General features: G+C 43.5%; 1 protein-coding gene across 1 annotated transcript in view; it reads left to right on the top strand.

Moving 5' to 3' along the window:
• Positions 1–1,429: 1,429 nt before the first annotated feature.
• GALNT5 (polypeptide N-acetylgalactosaminyltransferase 5) overlaps positions 1,430–11,466 on the top strand; it is a 46,690-nt gene continuing 36,653 nt past the window's right edge. Inside the window, exon 1 of the mRNA XM_036884241.2 lies at positions 1,430–3,329. Within this exon, the coding sequence (XP_036740136.2) occupies positions 1,900–3,329 (1,430 nt within the window). The 5' untranslated portion in view covers positions 1,430–1,899. The remainder of the gene's footprint in view (positions 3,330–11,466) is intronic.

Raw genomic sequence — 11,466 nt, 5'->3', positions numbered from 1 at the left:
CTTCTTCAAAAATTAACCATGCATCCCAAAACTAAGCCACATTCCCATAGAATCAAGGATACTGATCTCTCATATTACTTACTAAGCCAGGGGGTTATTCTGTCATATAACTGTATTGTGCATTGTGTATGTGCCTACCTGTCTGTGTCCACCAATAGATTGTGAGAGCTCAATGACAAGAACGATGTCTTTTGACTCAGGATCCCTTACTATCTAACACAGGTCCTGAGCTGCAGATCATACTCAACAAATATTGGGAAGATAGATGAATCAAGGCAGGGGTGTATGGAGGAAATGGCTGAGCTACCAAGACCACCAACCATGTGGATGTGGATCTTCCAAATCGGAGTGAGCAGGCACTGAATGAAAATGAGAGTCAGGGATTCAAGAAACAGAACACTGAGCTGCATTAAACTAGGTTTCCTCCGTTGGAACAAAACACAAACTTATAGGCCAAATGCTGCAGAAGGCAATATATAAGTATAAAGAATTCAGAATCTTTCCTTCTCCCCTTCCCAAGTCTTTGGGACCCTAAGTTTATCTCAAAGCAGGGACACTATACTCCTACCCCCAGAGTAGTGAGTGCCGTCAGAGTCCGCAGACCATCAGAGTTCCCAAACTTCGTGGACAGCGTTTCTAAAAAGGGATGTTAAAATGCAGATTCTAATTTAGTTGTTCTGGGAATGTATAGTTTTTACTAGGTGTTACTGACCATGTCTGAGAGGGAATATCACAAAAATTATGGGCAGTGTTCAAAAACCAAAAAAATAGTGAGGCATTTTATTCTAAACCAGAGTTTCTCAACTTTGGCTGTACATTAAAAAGACCTGGGAAGCTTCTTACAAACACAATACCAGACCAGTGGCCACCTCTGCCCATTTTCCCCATCCATTAATCAAAACTGGGGGACTTTGTGCAGAGTAATTCTTAGGTAAAGCCCGTGGGAACCACTGTTCCCCCAGTCCACCGGTGCCACTCAAAGTCTGGTCCAGTCCTGGTGCAATATGTAAACTGTTTGCCACTGGTCCTGTGATGAGCTAAATGCCCAGACTGACGGTGTTTAGAAACTCTTACAGCAATATGACAAATTACGTTTATGTCTAGTGAATCTAATAATAAAAATAGATGGACTAGTTAAATAAAAAAGCTGGCTTATCAAGAAACATTTTTACATCCCTTCAAGGAAGGCTTCTGAATAATTAAATGTCCCACTGTTGAAGTTACGTTAGACACCTGGTTTCAGCTGTTACTTCTCAGAGCTGAAACATTAAGGTCAGTGATAAACTGCCGCGGCAGATCATGCCAGAGACCTGGGTACAACAGGGTTAATGAGCAGGAATGGGGTAGGTGGGGTTACGAACCAGGAACACAGGCCCTCCAAGTTAGGTAGCTTTCTTTCCCTTTAATTGCCCTGAAAACACACAGGCTCTCACATAACACGGAAGGTGAGAGCTGAATGAAGTTTTCTGGGTAATGGCTTGAAATGTTTTCCTTACGAGAAGTGGTGTTGAGTTACAGCGTGCAGACTGAGCACGGGGAGGAGAGAAGCGCAGCCTCAGCCTGGCCCCCACCTTTTCTTGGCTTCTAAGAAGGTGGACACAGGCTCTCAGAGACGAGACAAGTGATATGTTGAACTATCTGGTGGCTGGAATCCATTGCTTCCAGAGGGACCGAAGGGCAGTGTTTAAGAGGGTTTACAGGGGCCAGCCCAGCAGGCACAGATGCTCTGCTGTGAAATGCCACGCAGGCAGAGACTGACAAGCGGCAGGAGCTGAGCTCTCCCTCAGCCCGACGGCCGTTTCCTGCTGTGTTCAGGGGAGGGGGCGCCTTCTGGCTACTCGGCTGCCTCAGCTCCCTCTCCACGCAAGGTAAGCAGGCTGCAGGGGAAGCCCTGGGACCATGAACAAGATTCGAAAGTTTTTCCGAGGAAGTGGGAGAGTCCTGGCATTTATATTCGCAGCTTCTGTCATCTGGCTGCTCTTTGACATGGCAGCTCTCCGCCTCTCATTCAGTGAGATCAACAGTCAGGTCCTCAAGGAAGACATCGTCAGGAGGGAGCGGATAGGGCTCAGAGTGCAGCCAGACCAAATGAAGGTCCTGTACAGCAGCATGAAAGAGGCGAAGGCCCCACTGAGGGGACACCGGAAAGGCATATGGGGCAAAGAGAACTTCCGAAAGACTGAAGGGAGTATGCTCAGGGCTGAGGATGATTTGGTCCAGACCCAGAGGGAGAGCCAGGTGCAGAAAGCCCCGGGAAGGGGCAAGGTTCCACCTTTGTGGCATCCTATGGCTTTTCCCAAGGGGGAGACAGGCGAGCAAGATGTCCATCCTGAAGCCTCCTCTCGCCATGTGGCGCCAAAGCAAACAACTCAAGGGGCTCAGAAAACCCCATTCACAGCAGCAAGAGGAACTCTGTTGGCCAAAATATCTGCACACTCAGGTCCTGTCAGTGTAGACCAGGGGACTCTGAAGAGTCATCATCTCAGCAGTGACACATCAAAACAAGCAGCTGTAAAGAACCTGAATGTGACCAGCAGTCTCAAAACTGACATAGCGAAGTGGCAATCACAGTCACTGGAAAATGAGAGGACACTCCCTGCCAGCCCCCCAGTGCCAAAATCTAGGGAAGGCATAGCCTTAAATAAAACTGAGACTCAGAGCAAAGAACTAAATGCAAATAAACACAAAGCCAAGAAGAACCTTCCCTTTTCCAAGCTGGTTGCCAATTCAAATCACTCTGAGAAGCAACGTATTAGTGAGACAGAGTTGGGACACTTGCCGGAGGATGATGGGGCCAAAGTGGCTGGTGGGAAGAAATTCAGTTTCTCTGAAAACCATGTTGTGATTGTAACCAAGGAGGAGGAACTTAAGGCAGATGCCAAAGAGGTCCCCGGTCCTAAGACCAACACTACAGCTCCTATTGTATTGGCTGAAAGCCAAGAGAAGCACATTTCCAGGAATAGAAGTGAGATATCTTTCTCTTCATTTGCTGTGCAGAGAGCAAGAGAGTCTCGAATCAATCAAACCTTAGCTGGGGGATTACAGCCAGAAAGAATCAACTTAACCGCCAAGGCCCAGCTTGCAGCACTCAACCAAAGTCACATAAAAGCCCTTTTACCTGAAAACCACGGAATGCACCACGTGCTAAGAATCGATGTGACCCTTTCTCCAAGGGATCCCAAAGCTCCAGGCCAGTTTGGACGTCCTGTAGTCGTTCCACCTGGAAAGGAGAAGGAGGCAGAAAGAAGATGGAATGAAGGGAACTTCAATGTCTATCTCAGCGATTTGATCCCAGTGGACAGAGCGATTGAAGACACAAGACCCACTGGGTAAGATCCGTTGCTCTTCCCTTTTCTCAACCCAAAGTATTTGGGTGCTCATAGAGAAATTGAAATCTAGATAATTTGTGTGATTCTTAGTCACCTAGAGAATTAAAGCAACATTATTTGTTGGGTGCAATCCAAACAGTCTACCATTTACACAGAGGAAAACTCCAATACGAGCATGCCCACCGTGTTCTCTGTCTACACTGATTTCTCTGAGGCTTTGGCCCTCATTCCTGTCCATTTATATTCCATTTCCTTTCCTCTATTGAAAACCTATTAAAGTGATTCGACAAACTTAATTCCTGCAAAGGCATATATGAAAGGTAGAGCTGAAAATGAAATTCCATTAAAACAATGACAACTAAATAAATTCCCAATTTCAGAACTTTTCATTATTAGAAAGCCTGTCAGGAATATATTTGGGGAAGTAGCAAAAGGAGGAGCCTCTAGGCTCCCCTGGAATCATCTGAATCAGCAGAGTCCTGCCCAGTCGTGAGTAATGATCACCAGAATAGCAAGTTAAGAAGTGACTTTACTCCCCAAGTTTAATGTCCTTTCCAGGTGGGGATGGTGGACATTTCAGGAGTTCAGTAATACAGGAATAATAATGTTGGGAAAAGTTAATCAGCCAATAACTAGCAAACACCCAAAGAACAGGAAAAGCATATTAAAAACCTCTTACATTTCTAGAATGTCACTGTTTACTAAGAGCCTGCATACACAGCACAGGAACTTCATAAGAACCCTAGAAAGGAGGTGGCAGATATTATAAGTTCAAATTAACAGATGAGGACACTCAGAAATCATATCACTTCCCCAAGCTTCTTAATGAGACTTCATCAAACAGTTCTTCAGAGAGTTAAATTCCCGAACTATATCACTAGAAGATGGGTCAAGTCATAAATATGTGATCTGGTTCAAATATAGCTGGGTTCGCAGCTCTTTTCGGCCTACTCATAATTTGAGGATACTTTGTTTCCATATATTCACCCTTCAGTGTGTGATAATACAGCTCCACGTATGCCTTAGCATTCAACTCCTGAGCCAAACAGTGTTTGCCTAGGGAATGTCAATATTCAGGCTTGGCATATGTGGTATGTAAACAATGGTCTTATTTGGTCTCTGTAGAAAACTTCTGTGTGATCAAGGTAGTCAGTGTTACTAAGAAAAAGGTGGATATAGATGTGCCTATATTCATAATAGTAAGAGGAGCCCCTTCACTGTGATGTCAGGAGAGGCTGTTTGCAGCTCTCTGAGCCATTGGCAGATGGCTTGAGGAGAACACAAATATACCCAAAACAGAGATAAAGAAACTGAGGCCCTGGGGAGTTATATTGTCTGTGGTGATAGAGCCAGTGATTATTATGGCAGTGGTTAAAATCTATGCTCAAAATTATGCTGTGCTGTTAATCCCCCACCTCTTGCTGAACACCACCCCCTAAAAAGGATCCTAAAAATCATGTTGGACCAGCTCTGATCTGAAATCCTGAGTATCACATTGCATGTTTGTGTATGATGTATAGATATAGATATAGATATGTTATTTATTTATTCACTTCTTTGTTTTTAATACACCGGCTTTGAACACAAAATGCCAGAGAATGAAGGAGTAGTTAAAGTAGCTTTGTCTTAACATCCCGTTAGAGGCCCGGCAGACTGCCATGGAGCCTGGGGAAGAGTCAGACACCGCACAGAAGCACAGGCTGCCCTTCCAAACAAGAGAAAGGGCAATTGTGTGAGGGCCAAGAACAAGTAATAATGATGTTATCATCCAAGTGATTTATGGAAGGCTCGGTGGCTCCCTGTGCTTGTTAGTTTCTGGAAGTTGGTCTGCGGGAGTTAAGGGATGCAGCCCAGGAAAGTCAGGCAGGCTCTGTCTTGTGAAGGAAGCTGTCCCGACTGTAGGAGAAACTGACACGTGTGCTTGGGAGGATGAGTCAGACGGCATGTGGTCCTCTCCCTGTTATCACACAACCCACCTTGGCTAAACACAGGCGCTCTCGGCAAGCTGCCTACCTGATGCTCCACCCCACCAGCAGGATGGAGGTGACGGTTCAGCCACCAGGAGTCCTATGTACAGGACCCCCTAAAGTGTGTGAGCCATTCTGTGTCTCTCTTCCTTGACACAGGATAAAATATTTTTCCTTTACCCAAACACTCTGACCACAAACATGTTGCAAGTTCTGTGTTCATATGGGTAGAGGTTGCAAGAAAAAACAAACGAAAAACATTTGATTCATCAGGTTGGCAGGTTCTCTTCATTTGCTGTGCGGAGAGCAAGAGAGTCTCGAATTTGCTCTTTCTGCAAATTTGATGTTTTCTTACCTTGATTTTGTTATCAGGCTTGCTCAAAAAATATATGAGATGGCTTATAAGAATACACACTGTAAGGTTCTTTAAGATAGTAGATTTTAAGAGTCAGCAGAAGGGGGAAATTGTTATAGAATATAATAAAACATCAAAGAGAGAGGAGGAAGGAAGGAAGGAAGGGAGGGAGGGAGGAAGGGAGGAAGTGTCTGTGAGAATACAGGACGGCTGGCCTTAAAATTAGCTACGGTAGTGGCCCACTGAAACCTTTGCATTTTAAAAGTTCTAGGAAATAATCTCTTAATCCACCATTATGGATTGATTAACACAGTAACAGGCATATAAAAACTGCCTATTGAAAATACACTGAACCAGAAAAAAAAAGGACAAAAAGCATAAATTTGCTAGTATGCTCGTTGAAATTCAATTCTCCCCAGCAAAGATAATAACTAGTTGTTAGTTAATATCTTCTTAAGGGTGATTTCCCTGGCTGCCAGGCTGCAGTTGACATCAAGAAGGAGAGACAAGCCCAGGACAACTTTACCTGCTCTGGTTCTGAAAGCAGATTGTCGTTTCCAAACCCGCTCTTCCCATCTTTTTTCCTGAGTCCCAAAGAACCATTTCTAAGATGATGAGATGCAATCATAGCCTTTTTCAAAAGCCCCAGAACTTCTTTCTGTGATCAGCATCATTCTGACTATCCCTTTGCAGGGCCCCCCAGGTTGCTGCCCATCCCAGGGCAGCCTTGGCTTTCTGTGTGTGACCTTCTCTCCATTGTGGCCTCTGCAAAAGGAGAGCCAGTCCCTTGATCCTTTCCTACACATCATGTTCACTGCCATCACTGGTATTTTTCTTAACTGGTCCCTTCCCACAGCTCCAGCCATCCTCACCTTGCTTAGTCCTTGCTATTTGCTCCCACACATCTTAATCTGCTATTGCTCAAAATCCAGTGGTACCTTATCTCCACCTAGACCATGATTTGACTGTGACCTTTAAATTCCAATGAACCTTAATGCACATGTGGTCACCCAAACGTTCCCTGCTGTGTGCAGTTCGCTAACTGGAGCCTTGAGGTTGGATGTTTTGCCTTCTCAGTGAAAATAAAAACATCTAAAGAAGACTCTGTTGTTAACTTTGTATTACCTCTTTAGCCCTGAGCACACTGTGGTGCTCTCAAAAAATGCAAGTTAACACAATATGGCTTTAAAAGTATGGTTCCCTGAAATGTGTACTTAATGAATGAGAGGCAACCATTCAAATGAGGCTTGCATTGAGTCTTTTTATAAATTAATAATGACCTCCTAATTTTTCATTTTGATCAGATGGAATATGTTAGTCTCTGACTTAAGGTAAATACATCCTGTTCTAACATTATGATCTATTCATTAATTTATGTTTATTCTTTAGTTCATCCTTTTGTTGTTTGGTTTTTCATTTTAATGTTTTGACTTTCAAAGGAGGAAAATCTCCTTATTTTATGTAAAAGAATATTTTGTGTCAGTAATAGAATTTCATTTTTACCTATAAAATATGCTTCAAGTAAAATGCTTTTTTTGACAGTCTTTGGAGGGTTCCATATTTAATCCTTTATAAAAAAGCTAATCCTTGCAGTTCTTGCTCTTAATTATTGAAGTTTGTTTCAGTTTGCAATAATCAACACACATACCCAGGCTTTGCTAAAACACGGTCCTATTCACTGAAAATGCAGGGCAATTATTCCACGTAGAGAAGTCTGTCTTCTGGCCTGCAGGTATAGTTAAGACGCAACTCCAAAAATGAACTTATTTTAAGAGTGTACTTCCGGAATCTTTATTTAGAGAAAAATGACTCAAAGAAATTTTTACTGCCAGCATTAAGTTTTTAAATTACAGTAAGAATAGCATACTGTTCTACCACTCTACATTGTCATGATGTTACTCGACTACTTCTGTTAATGCTTTGCTTCTCCTACAGAACCCTGGCAAGCCCCTCAATAAGGCAATTCAAACCAGTCTTTATTTTCTTAGCCCAGAGCTGGGACTGCCAACCAATAATCTGATTCCTTCCCACACAGCGCAAGAGAGTTTTCTTTTGGCACATACAAAAAGCAAAAGAAGCACTGTGCATTTGCCATGAACCAGTGTAAATTACTGAGGAAAAAGAAAAGCCTTCCTGGAACCTTAATTTCTATCTCTTCCCTCCCATCCTGCTCCTAGTGAAGTAAAAAGCCACAACTAATGAGGAGCAGCAGCTAAGAGAGAAAAAAATTAACCAGCCACATTTTTTTCCAAACTCCAGGCTTCTAAAACTCTATCAGGTTGGGAGAAAAGAGAAAATAAAATTAAATCGTTCACTTTTGTTTTTTTATTTTTATATGGGATGGATATTTTAACTGATTGAAATGAGACTGCTTTTGTGACTGATAGTGATAGGAGAACATTATCTAAAATTGACTAGCGAAGCTATGAGTCCTCCCTGAGAAAACAAACAGGAGCAGGGAAAAAAATCTCCAAGAAGGGTCTAAAGGGTTTTTGCTGGTTTCCCTCCATGGTTGTGCACAATGCAATGGTGCTTTTGAACTGTGTATGTTCATGCATATTTGTGTGTTGTGTGTGTTAGAGCACAATATGCTAATTCACTGAAAAGTCACATTGGAGAGCAGGAAATAAAAAGCAAAATTTGTTTAAAAGGTGCAAACCAGATCATAACATAACAAAGGCTAAATATGCCCAAAAGAGATTACAGAGCTGTTGGATACTTTTATTTACAACACTCTTCCCATACCTAGAGGAATAATAAAGAGAAAGATGATCAGAAGACCTAAAGCACATTTCTTCTAATGCAAAGAGAACAAAATAGTTAAGCTGTGCCTAATTAATGTAAAACTGAGGAATGTTGAAGCAAATCAGTGACTTTTTCTTTTGGAAGAGGCTAATTAGTAAATATAGGAATTCAAAACTGTTTACACTTCTTTTTTACACATCTAATCCAGGACCCAATTTAACCATCAGCCTAATTTTATCAGATTCTTCCTGTAATAATGCCCCAGGAACTCTTGTTCCAGAAAATAGCTTCCTGTTGGGCTATTCTGGGGGACCCATCCAGAGCACAGTTTCTCAAAAAAGAAATACTTTTGCTCAAGGTTCAGAAAATCTGGGGAAAATAACAATGTTTAGAAGCTCTCTTTTGTTGCTTGCTTTCAAAATGAAAGGAGCTTTTGAGTCTCCTGTATGTTTAAAAAAAGTCTATATTCTTCCAAACTAAATTATCTTCTAAACTGTTGCTTCTAAAATGTTGGTATCACGGCCATGTGGAGAAGGGGTGATATGAAGAAACTTAGTATTTATAAGGGCTTTGATGACTTGGTCTGCTCTTTTGATCCTTAAAAGGGTTCCTCAACCTCAAGGCAGGTCTCGTCGTCCCAGCTTTACCTACAGAGAAGCCGGGACGTGAAGAGGAAGCTGAGGTTGCAGGTTGCAGTCGAGACGGTGGCAGTTCATTGCATCCCTTGTGCTATCTGCTCGCTGCCTGTTGTGAACCGCATGCACCATGCCAGGCAGCTGGGACCTTTCATCATTCACATGCACCATCTCATTTGATCCTTACAAAAGCCATGCTGGATTGATAAGAATTCTTACCAACAAATGAGGAAAAAAAATAACAAAGGGGAAGGTAACTTGCCTGTGGGTCCACACCTCATAGAGGACAGCGTTGGGGCCCAGGCTTTGGTCTTCCGGTTCTTCCTCACTCAGTGATGCTTTTGCTACCCCAGGCTGGTTCCCTCCCCGATGCAGCTTCTCCTCCCTCACCGTGGCCACCATCACCTCCGCCTCTCCTGGGTTTTTCAAGGCCCTCTGCATGAGGGGAATGGCCCCCTGGCTGAGCCTCTGACATGTGTGTGGGTAGGTGCAGGCATGCATGTGTAGATTTTATATGCGTGTGCTTTTACGGTAACCCATTATCACAGCAATACTGTGCAATCTCACATGATTCACAGATGATCAAAGTAAGGCTCTAAAGGAGCAGATGATGGAGCTACGGTCCCAGCAAGCCAACAACAGACTTGAGAGTCCAAGGAAGATTCCCTGACTTCTAATTCTAGTGCTCTTCCCATAGGATACAGTTCCTCCTTCCTTCATTTCCTTATAATCATGACTGAGGCAGAAATTAGAACATTGCTCTCCCTCATAACTGCGGGGGATTTAGTTTTGCATGCTAGGTACCTTGTCTGGGAGAAAACCTGCAGGAAACCCTTTTCTATTCAGCTGTAAGCAAAGGTGAGTCTTTAAAACTGCCCAACAGCCACAGCTTTGCAGCGAACAGATCCCTGGGCTCCTACTGCCGACAGCTGAGCGTGGTCCTGCCTTCGCGGCGCATAGAGCAAAACATTATGCGGAAGCACGGGGTACAACTGGAGTAAGGATGAGAAGGGCAGAAGCTGGCCAGAGAGGGCAGAAGTGTTTGAGCTGTGACCTGAGTCCGGGAAGTTGGGCAAAGGGCTGGAAAGGATGATCCACTGAGAAGCGGAAGGAGATTGGACCCGGGGCCGGGGAGAGCAGTGAGGGTGGAGAGAAAGCAGCAGCCAGTGCTCGGGACCTTGTTAAGGTTCTTCTAAGAGCCAGCAGGAAATAATGCCAAAAGTTCTAAAGCCACAGAAAGAACATTTAAGTGACCTTTCTTCGGGGATCTCATGACCCAGAGGGAAGCACAGGTGAATGGAGACTCATGTTGCCCAGAGAATCACAGAATGTTAATACTGGACGAAGCTTCAACAGTGATCTAATCCAGTCCCGTATGGTACAAAGCAGCCAGGAGGGAAGTGACTTGCCCAAGGTCATAGGCTGCAGGCGAGACAGAGCCCAACTCCCTCCAGAGCCATTCCTGACGCTTGGCACTGCCTTCTTCTCCTCTCCCTCCCCTCCCAAGTTCACTCTGACATCTGCCTGCTAACACGAGTATTGTTTAAGTGGTTGGTATTGATGCTGGTGGTTTATATTTCTAAACCTGAGTCCAGTGGCTTTGATGGATGTATGGTTACCTCAGGAACCCCCCCAGGAACAGCTTCAGCAGGCCAAGGCCTTAGGAGCAGAAGCGGTGAGCATGACTGAAATCTCCTAAATTAGTAGGTGATTCTGACTGAATGTCAGGGCTGGTCTACCTTAGAAAGAACAAACCTTAAAAGTAAAGTTTTTATATAACTATACCCTCTTATCAGTGAAAGGAAAAGAGGCACCAATAATTCTAAGGTCTTGGAGAAAAGAATATAACTCCAGACAAATGCTCGGTCCTTCTGATCCTCCCCCAGATACCAGAGCTTGGGGAGGGAAGGCCCCTGAAGGTTCACATCAAGGCAGTAGTTGAATTGCAAATAGAAGTTGAGAAAATATTCTCCTCGACCTTCTTTTCAAACCTGAGAAGACAGAGACTTGACCCCCAGAGCATATTTTGACTGTTTTGGAATGAAATAAAATAAAAATGTATAGAAATGAAAGAATGTTATCCTTCCCTCAATCTTCTGATTCAAAACCTTCTTTGTTTGATAGGCTACATTCCAATCAGGTTAGTGGCTGAGCATTCAGCACACACAGGCCAAGAAGGGAAAACACATCTCTTTCTGAGTCTCTTGATAATGAGCCTTGGTAGATCTGGATTACAAGTTTGCCTGAGCAAAGGGCAGTGCACCCAGTCAAAATGTGTGCATTTGCACTGGAGATATCACGGGGGTTCATCACAGGATTAAAAAAAGCACATAGGTTTTTTACAAAGTATTTTTATATCCATTTTCCATTGTCACAAATATTCTGTGATGAAGATGTTGTAATCTTTACACTAAAAGTGAAGAAACTGAGACCCT

The sequence above is a fragment of the Manis pentadactyla genome, chromosome 8 (genome assembly GCF_030020395.1).
Source record: "Manis pentadactyla isolate mManPen7 chromosome 8, mManPen7.hap1, whole genome shotgun sequence".
In the NCBI taxonomy this organism is placed as follows: Eukaryota; Metazoa; Chordata; class Mammalia; order Pholidota; family Manidae; genus Manis; species Manis pentadactyla.
The sequence above is the reverse complement of the archived record's forward strand: the minus strand, read 5'-3'. Positions and strand labels throughout refer to the sequence as shown.